General features: G+C 28.7%; 1 protein-coding gene across 1 annotated transcript in view; it reads right to left on the bottom strand.

Moving 5' to 3' along the window:
• Window positions 1–17,690, bottom strand: part of LOC107437424 (putative sodium-dependent multivitamin transporter) — a 100,791-nt gene extending 83,101 nt beyond the window's left edge. The window contains exons 1-3 of the mRNA XM_071183781.1: window positions 17,628–17,690; window positions 11,249–11,403; window positions 8,439–8,579 (exon numbers count right to left, since the gene is read on the bottom strand). Coding sequence (XP_071039882.1) covers window positions 8,439–8,579; window positions 11,249–11,403; window positions 17,628–17,690 — 359 coding nt within the window. The remainder of the gene's footprint in view (window positions 1–8,438; window positions 8,580–11,248; window positions 11,404–17,627) is intronic.
• Window positions 17,691–18,303: the final 613 nt, after the last annotated feature.

Genomic DNA, 18,303 nt, shown 5'->3' with positions numbered 1-18,303 from the left:
ATATATATATAAGCAAATACCGTAAAATGAAATCAATAAGGCATGAAATTATAAAAAGAAAAGTGGCATTTGCTGAAAAAAATGGAGAAATTAAAAGTAAAATGAACGTTTGATTGAAATTTAAGAGCAAAGTTGCGAACTAAAAAACAACTTGGCGCAAGACAGATCAGTAAGAAATTGAAGATCGTTAGCTAAATTATGGAACGAGGCAACGCTGTTGGTTACTAGTAGGGAGCCCTATGAAAATCATAAGAGATCTCCTATATTACAAACTAGTGTGATGAGAAGTAAGTAATCTTTAGAATAACTTCCGGGTGTCAAAAAACTGACCTGCCTTTTAGGACTAAGAGAGATGGAAAAGTACAGATGGCTGCGTTCTGCTTAGAAAAGCGTCGTCAAACCATCGAAAAATTTTGGTCACGGCGAGATAAATTTATTACGCGTGATGTTTCACTCTTAATAGTTGCGGAAAAAGGCGTGTGTTCACGAAAGACTTGGAGCAATTTAGTGATAAACCACATTTCCAAATTGTTTAGAAGAATATTTTTGTGTTCGTTTTTGGTGTAAACCACAGCAATTTTGACGTGCACCAAAAGAATTCTCTCCTTCTTTACATTTTTATCTAGAGAAAATGTTAGGAAGTTTTTAAATACTCATCTAAAAACAATACTAAACAACAGTTTAATGTAGAAGTGTCCTCTTTGAAAAAAGTATGTCTTTTTACTATATTTTATTAAATTATGAAGTAAATACAGTTGAGTTTCATTTTCACACATAGTTGAACACATATTTGAATGTATATTTATACACATAGTTGAATTTTACTTTTTATAAATGTTACCTACTTGATCATATCTTTTAATTCCTGTTTGTTCCTTATTTAAAACTGGATCACAGTGATAATAAACAGAATATAATATGAGCCCAAGAGTATGACATGAAAGTAATGACAATGATGCAGGAATAATACTCATTTGAAATGTCCTGAAAAAAGTTTTCTGCTTTTTACTCCTTTCAAAATATAAGTAATTGCTAATACTTATATTTTTGAGAAATTTAAGCACTTATTATATGACAAATGTTGAATAGTGAAAATTAAAGCCGTCCAAAATTAAATTTTTGCAGATTAATTACTACAACTGGAATTTACTTCAAAGTATATCTTCAATTCCCTGGTAAAAAAAGAATAGATTTTTAACTTATTATTTTAAGAATTGGTATTTGTTATCAGGAACGAATTATTTTGTTCAGCTCAATTAAGCTGTCACAAAAATATGTCTATAGTTGTCACAAATTAAAGGCACTAATGATGCGGTAGAAGACGGTTGAAGAGACATTGAACTTTTAGAAAAGTTTTAGTAAAATCTGATCTAAGATAAGAATAATAAATTTCCATTAAACTAAGGACAAAAACATAATTACTTAAATAACTCAATAGACATGAAATAGTAAGATACGGAATGTAATAATATATGTTTAATGAATCATAAACTTACCGAACAAAAAATTAGTCACCCTAGTGCGCAAGCACAGATGAATCGGTAGGATTCGTTTGATGACACAGTGGTCGAGTGACGTGCACACTGTTTCAACGTGATCAGAGGCAAGTAGCTATCAGTAAGATATTTTTGTTTGAAGCGGAAATTGTGTGTAAATATGGGGAAGTGAAAGGATGTGGTAGAATGGCAAAAAGGGGCAATTGTGCTTGGCCGTGCCCATGGTCATTCGGTGAATGAAGTTGCTGGATTTGTTAGCTTTTCGATGCGGACTGTTCAACGTGTCTACAAACATTGGTGTAATACACGTGATCACCAAAGACGACGTCAGAATTGTAGTCGGAAAAAGCTCCAGCATGAAAAGGGCCGAAGACTTGTCAATCAAAAATGCTTCCAAACCCGTCAGAAATTGCTTCAGTTAGTAAATTAAGGTTCATCCCAACCTGTTAGTGAGAGAACATTGCGACGAAAGCAGCATGCAATGAACATATGGAGTCGAACATGTCGTAAGAGGCCATTACTCACCAAGGCACATAAAGCTGCGCGACTTCAGTGGGCTAGAAGTCACCAAACGTGGACAGTTGCTGACTGGAGGAATGTAATATGGTCTGACGAATCCCGTTTTTGCCCTTATTCAAAAGACGCACATCATCGAGAGCTATGGAGAGCAGATAAAGCATTTCATCACGACTGTGTGCAAAGTCAGGTTCAAGCTGAAGCTGAGTCTGTCATGCTTTGGGGGCATTTTTCTTATTATGAATTTAGTCATCTCACTGAGGTGGCCACTAACATGAACCAACATGTTTATTTGAACATTCTGGATGATTAGATGTTGCCTTTCAGTCAACATCCTAATGAAGAGTGTGTTGTCCATACCCCTATTTTTCAAAATGACAACAGAAAAGTTCACCAGGCTGGAAGAATATATGACTGTTTTTATGAACACTCAGACGCTCAATCACATCTCGACTGGCCGGTGAAATCACCTGACTTTAATCTCATTAAAACTTTGTGGAACATGTTAGAACAACGGGTAAAACACCGAAATCAGCAACCTCACAATTTTGTAGATTTGCACTATCAAATCCTCAGAGAGTGGCTGATACTGGATTCGACGTACCTGCAAAATCCAAGGGCTCAATTCCCAACTGAATCCAGGCAGTTTATCGAATCCAGAGGTGGTGCTACACGCTATTAAATGATGTTTTTCATTATTTCTCTAAGGGTACAAATTTTTTGTCCGATTTGCTTATTACTTTCATTCTCTGAGAAATTTGGTCCATTATTTTCATTTGAAGCAAAGTTTCCTTTTAATTAAATAAGATATACAATATTATAAGTAGGTGTATTAAAATCTGAAACTACTTGAAATTTGACCAGAATTGTGTCGTTTGAAATGAAGGAAGTTCCTTCGCGAAAATAAGTCTATTTATTAATGAAAAGTATGTAGAAAAATGTTTTTAGTGTAATAACTAAAAGGTTTTAGCATTTAGTTATATGCTTGGTGTTCTGTAAAGACGGCAATTAATAATTAGTTATAAAATCTTTATCAAAAATGATTCAAAATAAGTTGAAGTTTCTCAAAGGTGTTTCTTTTTTTCGCTTCCTTATAAAATATTTTAATGGTTGTCTAAACAACATTTAATACGAATCAAAGCTTACAGATAAACGAATGACTTATCTCTATTTTCATTAATTACGCTTCTAAAAATTAGTATATACTTATTGTTATCTGCAATTTTGAGAAAAAAAAACGCTAACATTTGGTGATTAGTTTAAATTATTTGCCATTTAATCACAAATTAGGCATTAAAAAGTTTGACCTCTTTATAATAACACATTGAAAATCGAAATAATTTCAGAAATTTCTTTGGGCATAAACCTACAATATGAAATCAAGACATTTCATATCCTTTTTTGAAACAAGAATTTTCAAAATCCTATGATGAAACAAAATTACATTCAAATTGTAGAAGAAAATATACAATTGTAGTCTGATTTAAATCATCTGAAGACTTTCATGATATAAATCACTTAGTTATATCGAAAAGGGAATTATACAACTTTAAGATGTTCTCAAAAACAAGTAGAAAACGAGAAAAACCAACCAACTGAAAAAATTATGATTTGATTAGGAGAAGAAAAGTAAAGCATCAGAGTTAAATAATTTTATACTTATTGAAGGAGGGATTATAGTTAAGACCATTCAATTGAAAATTAATGTCACATGGTTTGAAACTTTGATCCTTTTTAAGATATTTTGAAATCCTCGAAAATTTTCCTTAAATTTTGGGAATTTCATGAAAAAACAAACGATGCGAAAATAATTAAATTATAAAAGTGATATTGTTAGAACAAATTATGACAAAAGTGTCTGAGTTGTCAACGTTGTTTAGTGATATGATTTAAAAATCTCATTAGAAAAGCCATCTTTGCTTCATTTGCTAATTGAATTATGAACAAATATAACGTAAGAAGTTTTATTTTTGGAATAAATTTATGTAAGAAAGTTAGAAGGGAATATAAGTTGTTTCGAACACATCGAAATTCTTGTCAGTATATATGTTTTTTAATTTATCACTTGCCAAGACAAGATCCGAGAAAGCGCAATCTATCCAAGCACTTAACCTTTAAGAAAAACTGAATCCTGGCTCAAGACACAGAAAATGAAAAATATATTCAGTATTTTACAGCTAGATAGAGATTAGAGCACACGGAAAAAACCGGTTTTCTTAATTATTTTAAATATACGACGCACGGATAAATTTTCATTATTTAAAAAAAAAATTTTTAATTTAGTTCATTTTTATAGATTTGTTACGAGTTTAGTTTTTACCTTTTATAAAACACTATTTTTTATTATAAAAATTTTTTTTTATAAAAAAGTCGAATTTAAAAAATTTTTTTCTTGACTATTCACTAAATGTAATATTAAAATTAAGTACAATTTAATTAAATGTTATTTTTTTTATTTCATCGACATATATTTTGTTTCCCATAATGGAATTTAGATAAAATTTAAAGCAAATACTTTTATATTTCTACCATTTTAATTTTATCTACAATTTCGTCATTTCAAATCATAACTCAATTTTGGCTCAAATTCTGATTTGTCAACGAGATTATTTAGTAGTAGTATAGAAACGCTGCAGCTTAATATTACTTTATAGTTCAATTCATTATTTCAATTGCGTATGTTGGCAAGACACAATTATATACAAAACTTGTCAGAAAATTAAACATAACATGAAACACTGTTAAGATTTTCATTCTGAAATTACGAAACCGGCAGTAGTTTGTCCATGTAATTAACAATAAAGTTTATGATTAGAAACATTTCTTTATCTTAAAAGTTTTGAAAATGGTACGGTAAAGCAACCGTTAATATAAAACTATACGGTTTTGTAACCATTTAAAACTAACATAGTTCCTAAACCATAAAAATGAAATTTAAATGGACATGGGAGCTCTTTGGAAGCTGTGCCATTTTTGCGTGAGTGATAGTTTCGTATTTTAATAGTCACAGACTGAAGAGTGCAGGATTCTTAAGGTGTTGAAAGAATGTGAGGAATATTGTGGTATCAACGCTGGGATTCGATAAAATGCCTTCATTTGGTGAGCCTAGTTGGCGCATATAGAATTCTGGTTATTAAACCGTGTTAGGTAAAAACAATCAATAAACGTTTTTTTCTCACACGTAACAGACATCTTTTTTATGGTTATTTGACTATTTTGGTTGAATATATGGTAAAATGACAATGAAATAAATTGTTATTTAGCCATTTTTACCGAGAAATTTCTAACAGTGCAGAGTAAGAAGTAAATATAATCTTTTACCCTTAAATCATTATGAAACTGTTACTTAATCTATATCCTTCCATGACATATTTTGTTTTTAATTCTTGATCTGGTTTTCACTGATCTGCCCCACTCATGCTTACGTGATTGTTACTTATACCTAGACCAAACGTGTTTTCACGATTATTACATTTTAATAAAAGAATAAAAAATATCTAAACTAACAAAATAAGCTTAAATATAAGCAACCGAATAGCTTTAAAAAGTTTAACATCACCAAATGAAGATTAAATATCTCTATAATCAAAATCAAACTGATGTCTCTTATTTAATTGAATTTAATTAAGTACCATTAAATCAGGGTTAAATAAATAATTTACAGGCAAATACTATTATAAGTTTTAGTAATTTTAAACTGATGACAGACAAAGATTTTTGGATATTTTTTGTTTAAATAAGAAAATTATACCACCCGTTATCTGGCGTTAAGTTGCGATATCTTTTTATATTCTATTGAGAAATATTTGCTTCAATGTTTTTTAAATATCAAGAATATTTCATTTGCAAATTCAAGAATTATTTTAAGGATTAAAATTTAGGAAATATTTCATGCATAAATTTGTCTTTTTTTCTGCTTCTGCAATGAAGTTTTAAGCGTAATCGCAAGATTCCAAAAGTTAATATATTTTTAATTGCTTCAATAATATTTTATTTTAAAAATGTTTTATAAAGATAATATTTGAAATTATATTGTATAGTATCGTATAATTATAAATCATTCTAACTAAATTACGATATTTAAACTATTCTAGTAAATGAGACTTAAAATTCACCAAAATAAATTTACCATTTTGAAGAAAAAGAATTTTTAATTATCCTGGATAATAAAATTGAATAAAATATTTGGATAGATCTGAATTTGTTGCCTTCTGTTATTAACTAGTAAGTTCACTTGTCGCCGTTGCCCAATTTTCGTTCTAGAAAGTTTATAGAAACATGCAAGTACGAAAATTAATTTATTGCTTAAGGCATTATTGAACATAAAAAAAAATTTGTTAATAGGTCCCATTCTAAAGTAGATTTTCACAGAATCACTAACCTGTCACTCGAAATTAATCTTTCTCGAAATTCTTAAATTACTCATACTTTTATATATTCTGACGTTGCTAAATAATGATCCAATTTGCAAATCCTTATAGTCACCATTTAGGCACCTATAAAAAGATACCAAAAAATAAAATAAAATTCATGTTTTCATCTTAATAAATCGAATTTTACCTTACCTGACAAGAGATTTTATTTCTTTTCTGGTTCAGCAAATTTCGATAGAGAATTTCAGACAGGGAGTATATTAGTAACCGCGACTGTTGATTGCGAATTCAAAGTAAGGAGATATACTTAAACTGGATAATGTTTAATGAAAAGTGGTTGCTGAAAATGGTTCATTATTAAAAGAAAATAGTTTTAAATGTTTCGTGTTTTGAAATACACTGAAGGAAAAAATCCCAACCCCAAGAGGGAGTTGTGCCAGATAAACTAAATTTGGTAGGCTTGTTTATACAACTAAAAGATGGTTTATACAACCAAACCTTTCGCTCTTGGCGAAAGGTTTGGTACGTTCGTATTCGTATTCTACAGATTGTAAGCATTATTTTTCGTTAAATTTTGGCATGGTAAGTTGCTGTTAGTCAAGAATGCCTTTAATAAGACGAGGAAGCCATTATTAACAGCTCACTGACTTTGAACGTGGTTGTATAATAGGGCTACAAGAAGGTGGATTTTCATTACACGATATTGCAGAAAGACAGGGGAGAAATGTATCCACTGTGCATGGTTGTTGGTAGCAGTGGTCAAGCGAAAGTAGTGCTTCAAAAGGTCTGGGTCCTGGGTGACCACATGGCACTACTCAGAGGGAAGACCACCGTGCACGGCATATGGCTGTGGCTCACCATATTGTGTCTGCGTCAGAAATTCAAGCTGCAGCTGACCCTGCAGTGATACAAAGAACTATTACAAATCAGCTATTTCAAGTACAGATCCAAACAAAATGCCCTGTAAATTGCATTCCCCGCACTCCAAACCATTGCCGTTTACGACGTGAGTGGTGTGGTGTTAGAGCTCACTGGAGAACAGAGTGGAGATCTATTGTGCTTTCAGGTGAAAGTCGTTCCGCCTTGGTGCCAGTGATAGCTGTATATTGGTTAGAATTAGGCCAGGTGAACGCCTGCTGCCGACAGTGTAGGTCTCCGGTGTATACACACTGGACCTATACCTGAAGTTATGGTCTGAGGAGCAATTTCCTATGACAGCAGGAGCACTCTAGTGGATATTCCACTGTATCTTGGATACAAATTTGTACGCCAATCTGGTGATTCAACCTGATTTGTTGCCATCCACGAGCAACATTCATGGGGGTATTTTCCAAAAGGATAACGCTCGTCTTAATACTGCTGTTGAAACCCAACATGCTCTACAGAATGTCAACATGTTGCCTTGGCTTACTAGATCACCAGATCTTTCCTAGAAAGAGAACGTATGGGACGACAACTTCAGCGTCATCCATGACCAGAATTAACTATCCCCGTTTTGACTGACCAAATGCAAAAGACATGGAACTCCATAACGCAAAATGACACACGGCATCTGTATGACCCAATGCATGCCTGTTTACATGCTTGCATTAAAAATTCTGGTGGTTACAACGTTAACAATTCACCTGTAGTTCATATTCGCAATGTTTTTTCTCTTAATTGCGTTAACCTGTGATCTTAAAACTTTAATCAATTAAGTATGTTATTCAGACAAACGCATTGTCGAAATTTCATTACTCTGCAATAATTTCTTCTTAGTGTTGGAATTTTTTCATCGGAATATTTACCAGACTGAAAGACTACAAATAATTTCTGATTGCAACATATTTCATTTCACAGAATATTATTTCTTACTTGCAACATGTAATTACTCATACTTTACCTTTCTCATATTAATCTCATTTTCACTGCCATTAATCAAATTGAACTTACTGTAATTGTATATTTGAATGCCCCATCTCTTATTACAAATAAAAACAAAAAGTAAATACCAAGAAATGTAAGCAACTTAAACCAATCAATTTACTAAAAATAATGTTTTAGAAAAACTTACGACTTAGCTCTTTTAAAGCTACTTAGGCTAAGCACCCTTTGAACTTCGACTTGATTCGTCCCATAAAATCCAAATCCGAACATTATTCCACGTGATAGACAGCCCCAAAAGCTATATCGTTTGGTGAAATCCAGGGTAAAGCTAAAATATATATATANTATATATATACACAAAAAATATATAAATATTCAATAGAATCAAAAAAAAATTTTGGAACAATTTTAAATTAATTACAAAATTATTTATTTAAAAGTTTTATAAAAATCGCAAAAATCTCAGTAAGATACTGTTGGGTACCAGGCCATGCTGGCATTTCAGGTAATGAAACAGCAGATTACGTAGCTAAGTAAGCTAACAATATAACAAGCAACCCACTTACTTATACAGATATCAAAAATGCGATTGATAATAAACAGTATTTACACTGGCAAAATGATTGGGAAAATGAAATAAATAATTAATTACACGACATTAAACCTTCTATAGAATCTTATAAAAGTCTTAACATAAGTCGAAAGTGGGAAGTAATATTAAATCACTTGCGCATTGGTCACTCTCGAATAACTCATAAACATCTTTTATTAAACGAACCTGCACCAGAATGTTTTCATTGTAGGAAACAGCTCACTATTAAACATATTTTAATCAAGTGTAACGAATTTAAAACACAGATACAACGCCATTTTGGTAGCTGTAATCCAATATTGACTTTTTTAATTGGGGATAGATTACACAATGACATTTTTAACTATCTAAGGGACATTGGATTTTACAAATCAATTTAGCTTTAACTTATAAAATGCTTCCTTGAAAACAAGTTGAAGGTGCGGTATGGCCAAAAGTGGCTCTTGCGCCAATAATTCTAAACAAACAAACAAACTCAGCAAGATATAAGTTTTTCTTCTATACTTATTTTTTATTAAGTGCATGTGCGGAAAAAAATTTTAAAAATTTTTCCTTAATTTTTAGAGAATCGTACTAGGCAACTAATGAAAAAAGTTTGTTCAAATATCTAAGAAATTTTAAAAGTGTTAAGCAATTTCCAAAGTTGTTTTTATACTTTACAAACGTTTTTCAATAGTGCCAAAATGCCTCTCACTACAAAATTCATTACAAGGAAAGAAATTTAAAAAATGTAAAAATGCTAAACTACTTTGGAGAAAATGTTAAAAAAATGTTGTCCAAAGTAGTCGTCAAAGTAGTACTTTTTTTAAAAAAAATTTAAATGATTCGGGGTTTTCCAGAAATTTTATATTGTATCATTAAACAGAAGTAATAACAAATTATTATACTTTACAATAATGGTCCAAAAACCAAAATGTTGTTGTATAGGGAGAGAAAACATTCTTTTATTGGAGATGGTCCCCCACAAAACCGGCCCAACTTTTAATAAATCTTGTTTAATAGTACAAAATAAAAGTTCAGGACAACCCCTTATCGTTTTTAGCTTTCTTTTAAAAAGTAGAAAACCTCCTTAAAAAATTGCTTGAATTTTTTTTAGCTTTTTAAGATATTTGAATCGAACTTTTTTCATTAGTTGCCAAATACCTCTCAGTACAAAATTCACCACAAGGACTAAAGTTTTAATTTTTTCGAGGCATGAGCAGCATAAAAAAATACTACTTTAAAATCTCATATCTTGAACTTTTTTTAACTATTATTTTTATAATTGTAAATAAATAATTTTGTAATTAGGTTTAAATACTTACTCTAGGCTTTTAAAATTTTACACGGTTATTAAAAATGACAACTAAAGTAATCAATACAAGATACAAGTTTATTGCTTGATTTTCTTACATAGCATTAAAAATACTTGTTTTCTTTCGCAATTTATTGCCGGTCTTCCAACCCTCTGAAAGCTTTCAATTTTATAACTATAAGTATAAAAAAAAATCGCATGAACTAAACATCTCTAAAGTTATAAAATCATCCTTTAGTATTTCTCTGAGAAATTTAGAAAAATGTCAAAAACTCAAAGTGTCTCTTTATTGCAGGGTGGTGCATTTAGATTAAAGGAACTAATTCATTATTATGGGGAGTATTATATGTATTAATGAAGTGTAGGAAGTAAAATATTGTAAAATCATCACTAACAAATGAAGTCTTAGCAATAAAGAAGGCTTAGCGAATGTTTTTAGCTTCCTACTATATTTAATAACTTTAAAATTATATCAACACTAAGATATTTCGTTATAAACGTATACTGTTACATATTAAAACGTAGCCATGGCGTTTATAATTAATGTTAAAGACACATTTATTCAATATCATTCAGAACCTCCCCTGTTGTCAATGATATCATTCTCGGTCTGATGTATAATATCAATTATGAATAATGATATACCTTATTAGGTATATACAGCTTACTAAAACAGAACTAAATCACGTATTTAAGTATACAACATTTTTTATTCTGCGTTAATTCCATATCTATTATAAATTGCTAATCTATTAATTTTTTCCTTCATCTCATAGTATTTTATTGAAAATAATTTTAAAATGATATTGAGAACTTAATTTTAATCTCTTTAGTAGAAATTAGGGCATCAATAGATCCCTTCAGTAAGATTTATTATACATCACATCTAATCTTATTAAATTTATTTTTAATGTAAAATTTGTGAATCACAAATGTTACTCTTAAACATAATGAATAGAACTGTAATAGTGAGAGACTAGTATTAGTTAAAGTAACACAGAAGTTAATTATCAAGTATCAATAGTTGATTACCATTAAAAATTCTAAATATATACAAATGGCATTTGTGAAGCACATAATAAAATAAACAAATTAAATATTTCAAACTTACTTAAACATTTCCAATCGATTGTCTGACTTGGCTTGATTATATATTTTAGATATACCACCTGCATCTCCTATTCCAGCAATATACAATGAGGTTAAACATACCAGTATAAGTGCAGCTTGGTAAACGTCAGTCCATAAAACAGCTTTCAAACCACCCTAAAATTATTCACATTTTAATCTTTTTCCTTATTTATTGAATTAAATTATTATAGTTTTGATTAAAGAAAACTATGATATTATTAACTCACTGCAAGCACATATTAAGGTGTATTACAATGAACGAAAACCTTAAAGGCATGCTCATGTTCACGAAAACATAACAAATAATTATTTTAAATCCAATGCCTTCTAATATATTGTTTGAGAAATTCCTCAATAAAAATTAATAAAGAATTTTCAATATGCTGTAAAAAAATATAACAATGAAAGTTTATATCTCCTTTCTCGGCAAAATTATAATTTTAATGGGATTTTGCTGTGTAGCTCTACTAAAAAACTAAAGAAAAATGGAAACTACAGAAAGTGAGATGGAAATTAATCAAAAGTATGGATGATTAATGCTGTTTGAAATCTTTAAGAGTAGGTAATTAAGAAAAGATGTAAGATGCAGAATTAAAAAAAAAACTGATATACATATTGAAAGACACATATCTGTTTCATAAAATTAGAAACTGAAAGCTGAATATTTTCTTAATAATTATTTCGTATTAAGTATTAGTAGGGGAAAAAAGGGGGTTCAGCCGCAGCAGGAGGGGTACAACTCAACATTTCAGATTCGGCTACTGCCGCAGCAGGAGAAATACAACTCAACGAACTATGACGTCAGAGGTTTTTCTGAGAGTGTGAGATCCCTACTGTAGATAAGGTTTTATCTAGAGGGTTGTTTTTATCTCTTCTGTAGAAAGTGAAGGAATTATTTTCATTTTCGGGACTTAGAAATTTTTCGTACCCAAGTGTATTTTATTAAGTTTTCAATATTTAAATTAATATACCAATTATTATTTTCTCATTTAAGCATTATATTTTATTCTATTCCTAATATTTAAATTAATATTTCAAATAAATAATTTTTCTTTATAATGCTTACGATTTACTTTGATTACTAAAATGGAGTAGTATATTTTTACTATGTTTTAATTATTTAAATTAATGTGCGGATCATTATTTTCTCATTAAAGCATTATAAAGCATTCATTTAATTTCTAAACGAACCCTTCTTTAGAGATTTTATTTGTACCAATTTTAAATGATGTGTCTAATAATTCTGAACTGATGAAATAGTTTATTAATCGGAATATTTGTATTTAATAAGTCGAGATATGGTAAATCTGTAGTAATCATTCTAAGAGATGTTCAGTTGAATAAAATGGTTTATGCTTTCATTACTTAAATTAATGTGCGAATTATTATTTTCCCATTAAAGCATTATAATTGATTAAATTTCTAAATAAACACTTCTTTAGAGATTACATTTTTACCAATTTTAAATTATATGTCTAATAATTCTAAACTGATGAAATAGCTTCACAGTCAGAATATTTGTATTTAATTAGTCGATATAGTAAATATGTAATAATCATTCTAAGAGGTAACAGTTGAATAAAATGGTTTATGAGTTCAGAAAAACTTTACGAATTTTTCTACTCATTATCAGTAATATAGTGTAATTATTTTTCATTATATTTTTCCGCTAAAACTCGTTTGATTAAGACAGTTTTCGGAAATATCGACAAAATACTAGCGTCTTTGACATTAAACTAAGAAAGTTAAGTAAACTCATATCGTCACTCTGAAACTAAAGTTTTATGTAACTATGTCCCGTTTTTAATCACCTGTGTTCCAAAACTCTTCAGATTGGTTGTTAATTTGAAGTTAGAAAAATTTTCAAAATGCAGCAGAGTAGCAGAAGTTTATAATTTGAGTAATTTTCAACTTGCTTCGACTTTGAAAATTTTACAATTATATATAATTTGAAAATTTTTGAAGTTGTTTGAACATAGAAAAGTATTTTAGTAGAAAAAAACGGGATTATATAAAGTCGCGGTAAAAATTCGAAACTGTATTGGATTTGCAAAACTTTCAAATAATTTGTAGTTTGAAAAATTCAGAATAGGTTTGTTTTCCAAAAACTCTGATAATGCTCAGAATTAGGAATATTCTGAAGGTGTTGGTATTTTGAAAAATTCCGAAGTTCTTAAAAACGGGTATATAAAGAATCGCAGAAGTTTGAAGTTAGAAATATTTCAAAACTTTTACGATTTTGAAAAATTTTCAAATTATTTGTACTTTAAAAGAATTCCGAATCAGTTTGTTTTCAAAAAATTCTGAAAATACATAGAATTACGAAAATTGTGAAGTTAGTGCTACTTAGAAAAATTCTGAATCTTTTAAAAACGAGTATGTAAAGAATCGCAGAAGTTCGAAGTTAGAAATATTTTAAAACTGTTTGTACTTAAAACATTTCTGATGTTATTGGTACTTAGAAAATTTCTTAATTTATTTGTACTTTGAAAAATTTTTCTACTTAGAAATATTTTAAAGCTTTGCAAATTAGAAAATTTTCGTAGTTGGGAAAAAATTAAATTATTTAAGGAGTTACAGAAGTTTGATGTTAGAAAAATTTTAGATTTGTTTCGACTTTAAAAATTTTTCAAATAATGAGCACTTAGAAAAAATTCCGAAGTTGTTTGAACGTAGAAAATTGTTTTAGTCGGCAAAAACAAGTATACAAGATGTAACAGAAATTTTTTTTTTTCGAATTGTTTTGATTTTAAAAATTTTTAAATTATTTATACTTTGAAAAAATTTTGAATCTGTTTGTGTTAAAAATATTCTGGAGTTGTATGTACATAAAATTTTTTTTAGTAGGAAAAAAATGAGTATATATCAAGTAGCAGATGTTTGGTCGTGGAAAAGTTTTCAAACTGTTTTCAACTTTGAAAAATGTTCAAATTTTTTGTAATTTGCAAAATTTTTAATTTGTTGGTTTTTAAAAAATTCTGAAAATGTTCAGAATTAGGAAAATTCTGAAGTTGTTAGTACTTCTAAAATTTCAGAAGTTTTTAAAAAACGGGTATATTAAGAATTGCAGATGGTGTAAGTAATACTGTTGTACGGTATGTACAAACTGTTTGTACTTTGAAAAATTCTAATGTTGTTGGAACTTAGAAAATTTTTCAAGTTGCTTGTTCTTTGAATAATTTTCAAATTGTCTCGACTTTGAAAAATTTTGATTGAAATTTCTGATTTCTTGAAAAGTCTGAATTCTTCTTGTTTTGTACATAGAATTGTTTCTAAATTCTTTGAACATAGAAAATTGTTTTAGTTGGGAAAAAAGGGTATATAAGATGTCGCAGAAGTATTTTTCAAAATGTTTTGATTTCGAAAAATTTTCAAATTATTTATACTCTGAAAAATTCTTAATCTGTTGGTTTTAGAAATATTCTGAAATTGTTTGAACATAGAAAACTTTTTTTAGTTGAAAAAAAAAACGGATATATCTAGAGAGTCGCAAAAGTTTAAAGTCAGAAAAAGTTTCAACTTGCTTAGGTTGTGAAAATTTTTCAAATTGTTTACACTTAGGAAGAATTCTAAAGTTGAGTGAAGTCTAGAAAAGGTTTCAAATTTTTGTACTTAAAAATATTCGTAAGTGGTTTAAATATCGAGCTTTTTTTTTAAGTTGAAAAAAAAAACGGATTTATAAGGTGCAGCATGTGTTTGGACGAGGAAAAATTTTTGAACTGTTTCGACTTTTAAAAGTTGACAAATTTTTCGTGCTTTGATAAATTCTGAAACTGCAGAATTTAGAAAAACTCTGAAGACGTTTAGAATCAGGAAAATTCTAAAGTTCTTAAAAAACGGGTAAGTAAGGAGTCGCAGAAGTTGGAAGTTAGAAAAAGTTTCAAACTCTTTATATCATTCTGATGTTTTTTGGCATTTGAAGTTGCTTATAATTTGAATAATTTTTTTTTTTGTACTTCGAAATATTCTGAAGATACGTGAATTTGAAAATTTCTGAAGTTGGGAAGAAGAAAAGGAATTTTAAAGTTAGAAATTTTTTTAACATGTTTTGACTTTGATAAATTTACGAATTCTTTGTACTTTGAACAATTCTTAATCGGTTTAAGAAAAATTCTGATGTTGTTTGAGTATAGAAAATTTTTTGAAAGTGAGAAAAACGCGTATTTAACGTATAGCAGAAGTTTGTTTTTGGAAAAATTTTCAAATGTTTTGTAATTAGAAAAACTCAGATATTTTTATTACTTAGAAAAATTCAGAAAATGTTTTAACTTTGAATAATTTTCAAATTCTTTTGGCTTTGTAAAAGTTTCAAACGGCTTGTGCTTAAACATATTTTGCAAATGTTTAAACGTAGAAATTTATTTATGCCGGAAAAAGCAGCTTTATTACGCCTAACAGAAGCTTGATCTTGGAAAAACATCAATATGTTTCGGCTTTGAATAATTTTCAAATTATTTGAACTTAGAAAAATTCTAAAGTTGTTGGTACTTGAAAATTTTTTTAAATTGTTTTAAGTTAAAACATTTAAAAAATGTCTATACCTAAAGTTATAACGAAGTTGTTTGTACTTTATTATAATTTCAAATTGCTTTGACTTAGAAAAACTTTAAAATATTTTCTTCTCAGAAATATTCTAAAATTGTTTGAATATAACACAAATTTTGAAGTTGGAAAAATGGGTATATAACGAGTCATAGATGTTTGGTCTAGGAAAAATTTTCAAATTGTTGCGATTTTAGAAGATTTTTTGAATTGTATGTACTTTGAGAAATTATGAAACTGACGGTATTTTGAAAAATTCTGAAGTTATTTGTGCCTAGAATTTTTTAAAATTTATTTCGATTTAATTTTTTGTTGATGCTTTTAATGTTGTTGCTGATTTTAAAAATTCTGAAGTTGTTTGTACTTTAAATAATTTTCAAATTGTTTTAAGATTTAAAGAATTTTTAAGCTGTTAATACTTAGAATCAAATCTTAAGATGTTCAAACTTAAAAAAAATTTTCGAACTGTTTGGACTTTAAAATATTCTGATATTCCTTGAGTATAGAAAACTTTTGAAGTTTGAAAAAATGGCTATATACTAAGAGTAATCAGTAATACCTAATCAGTGGAGTTGAACTCTCATCCCTACTAGGGAAGCGGACTGTAGCTCTTGAATAATTTTCACATTGTTTTGATTTTAAAAACGTTTTCAAACCATTTGTACTTATAAATATTTTGAAAATGTTTATACACAGAAATTTATTGAAGTCGGAAAGAAACAGTTATATAACAAGTAGCAGAAGTTTGGTCTTGGAACGACATTAAATAATTTTAAAATTATTTAGGCTTGGAAAAATTCTTAAGTGGTTGGTGCTGAAAGAAATTTTAAAAATTGCTTAGATTTGAAAAAGTAAAGAAACTTTCTTTACCTAAAATGATTATGAAGTTGTTTAAACTTGAAAATTTTTGATGTAAGAAAAACAGTGTATAAAGAGCAGCTGAAATTTAGTTAAAAAATGCTTAACTTATTAGGACTTGTTACTTACTTAACACTTAAAATTATTCAGAAATTCCTTGAACATATAGAAAATTATTTTTGTTGGGGAAAATGGGTATATAAGAAGTCGCTGAAATATTTTAAAATTATTTTGACTTTGAACAATTTTCAAAGTGTTCGTACTTGAAAAAAAAATTCTGATGTTGCTGGTACTTAGAAAATTTCTGAAGTTGTTTGTACTGAGAATAATTTCAAATTGTTTTGACTTAGAAAAACTTTCAAATTTTTTGGTCTTTGAAATATTCTGAAATTGTTTGACCATACGCAATTTTTGCAGTTGGAAAAAATGAGCATATAACGACTCATAAATGTTTGGTCTAGGAAAAATTTCCAAACTGTTTCGATTTTTTTTTTTTTAAATTTCGAAATATATGTACTTTGAAAAATTATGAAGATGCAGGTATTTAGAAAAATTCTAAAGTTGTTTGCATCTAAAATTGTTTTTTAGTTTGTTTTGATTAAAAAAGTTTTAGTACTTTATTCACAAAATGATTCTAAAGTCGTTTGTACTTAAGGAATTTTTGAAGTTCTTTTCTTAACAAAAATAAACGTATACATAATGATTTGCGGAAGATTGAAGTTCAAATGTTTTTTTTTTTAAATTTTTTAAACTGTTTGTACTCAGAAAAATTCTGATGCTGTTGACACTACTTTTAAAAAGTCTGAAGTTGATTCTACTTTAACTTATTTTCAAATTATTATTATATTTAAAATATTCTAAGAGCTACTAAAACCTAATCAGTGGGGTTGAACTCTTATCTATACTGGAGAAGTTGAGTGTAGCGATCGATGACTTCTCGTTTATAGGATAACCCCTACTTGTAAGTTATTAAGGTTGACAAATGCCGTTTTAGGTTCCAAATAAGGCATTTCCAAAGTCATAACTCGTTATACTAATTAATATTTTTTATGTGGTAATTTTTTTTTTTTTAGTTTTGTGTCTGTTACATTCTTTACGTCAGAAAGTGGTCAAAATTTCATACCGTGATGAAAAAGAGATAGGGGCCGTTCAGATATTGCGTAAGCATCTAATGGTAGAGGTGTTTTATTATTTCCTTCTTTTTTCCTGGCGAAGTTGGAGGATTGGTATAAGTAATGTTTATGTTAAGAATTATGAAATTATCTTATATTCATTTTTTTTTCAAAGACAAAATTTAAGCCACAAATTTAGTTCGAGTTACAAATGTTTAATAATTTAGTATAACAAACATAATAAAGGTTTACTTAATATACAAATTAAATTACTGTCATTCCATTTTTAAGAACACATCACTGAAATATGAAAATTCTTCTTCGATGAAAATTTATAGATAAACGTTTAAAAAGCAATTACTAGTTATACATTTCTAGTGGTTTGTAACATTCTGAATTAGTTTTGCCGGCCAGGTTGTTCATTGTCTTTTATTTGTAGGTTGACATCTATTTACATCGTAAAATTAGATTTTATTTCAGGCAGTTGAATTCAGGCAGCAACTTTTAGTCTATTAATTCTTGG

Source organism: Parasteatoda tepidariorum, chromosome 7 (assembly GCF_043381705.1).
Source record: "Parasteatoda tepidariorum isolate YZ-2023 chromosome 7, CAS_Ptep_4.0, whole genome shotgun sequence".
Classification (NCBI taxonomy): domain Eukaryota; kingdom Metazoa; phylum Arthropoda; class Arachnida; order Araneae; family Theridiidae; genus Parasteatoda; species Parasteatoda tepidariorum.
Note: the sequence above shows the minus strand (reverse complement) of the source record. Positions and strands in the feature narration are given on the sequence as shown.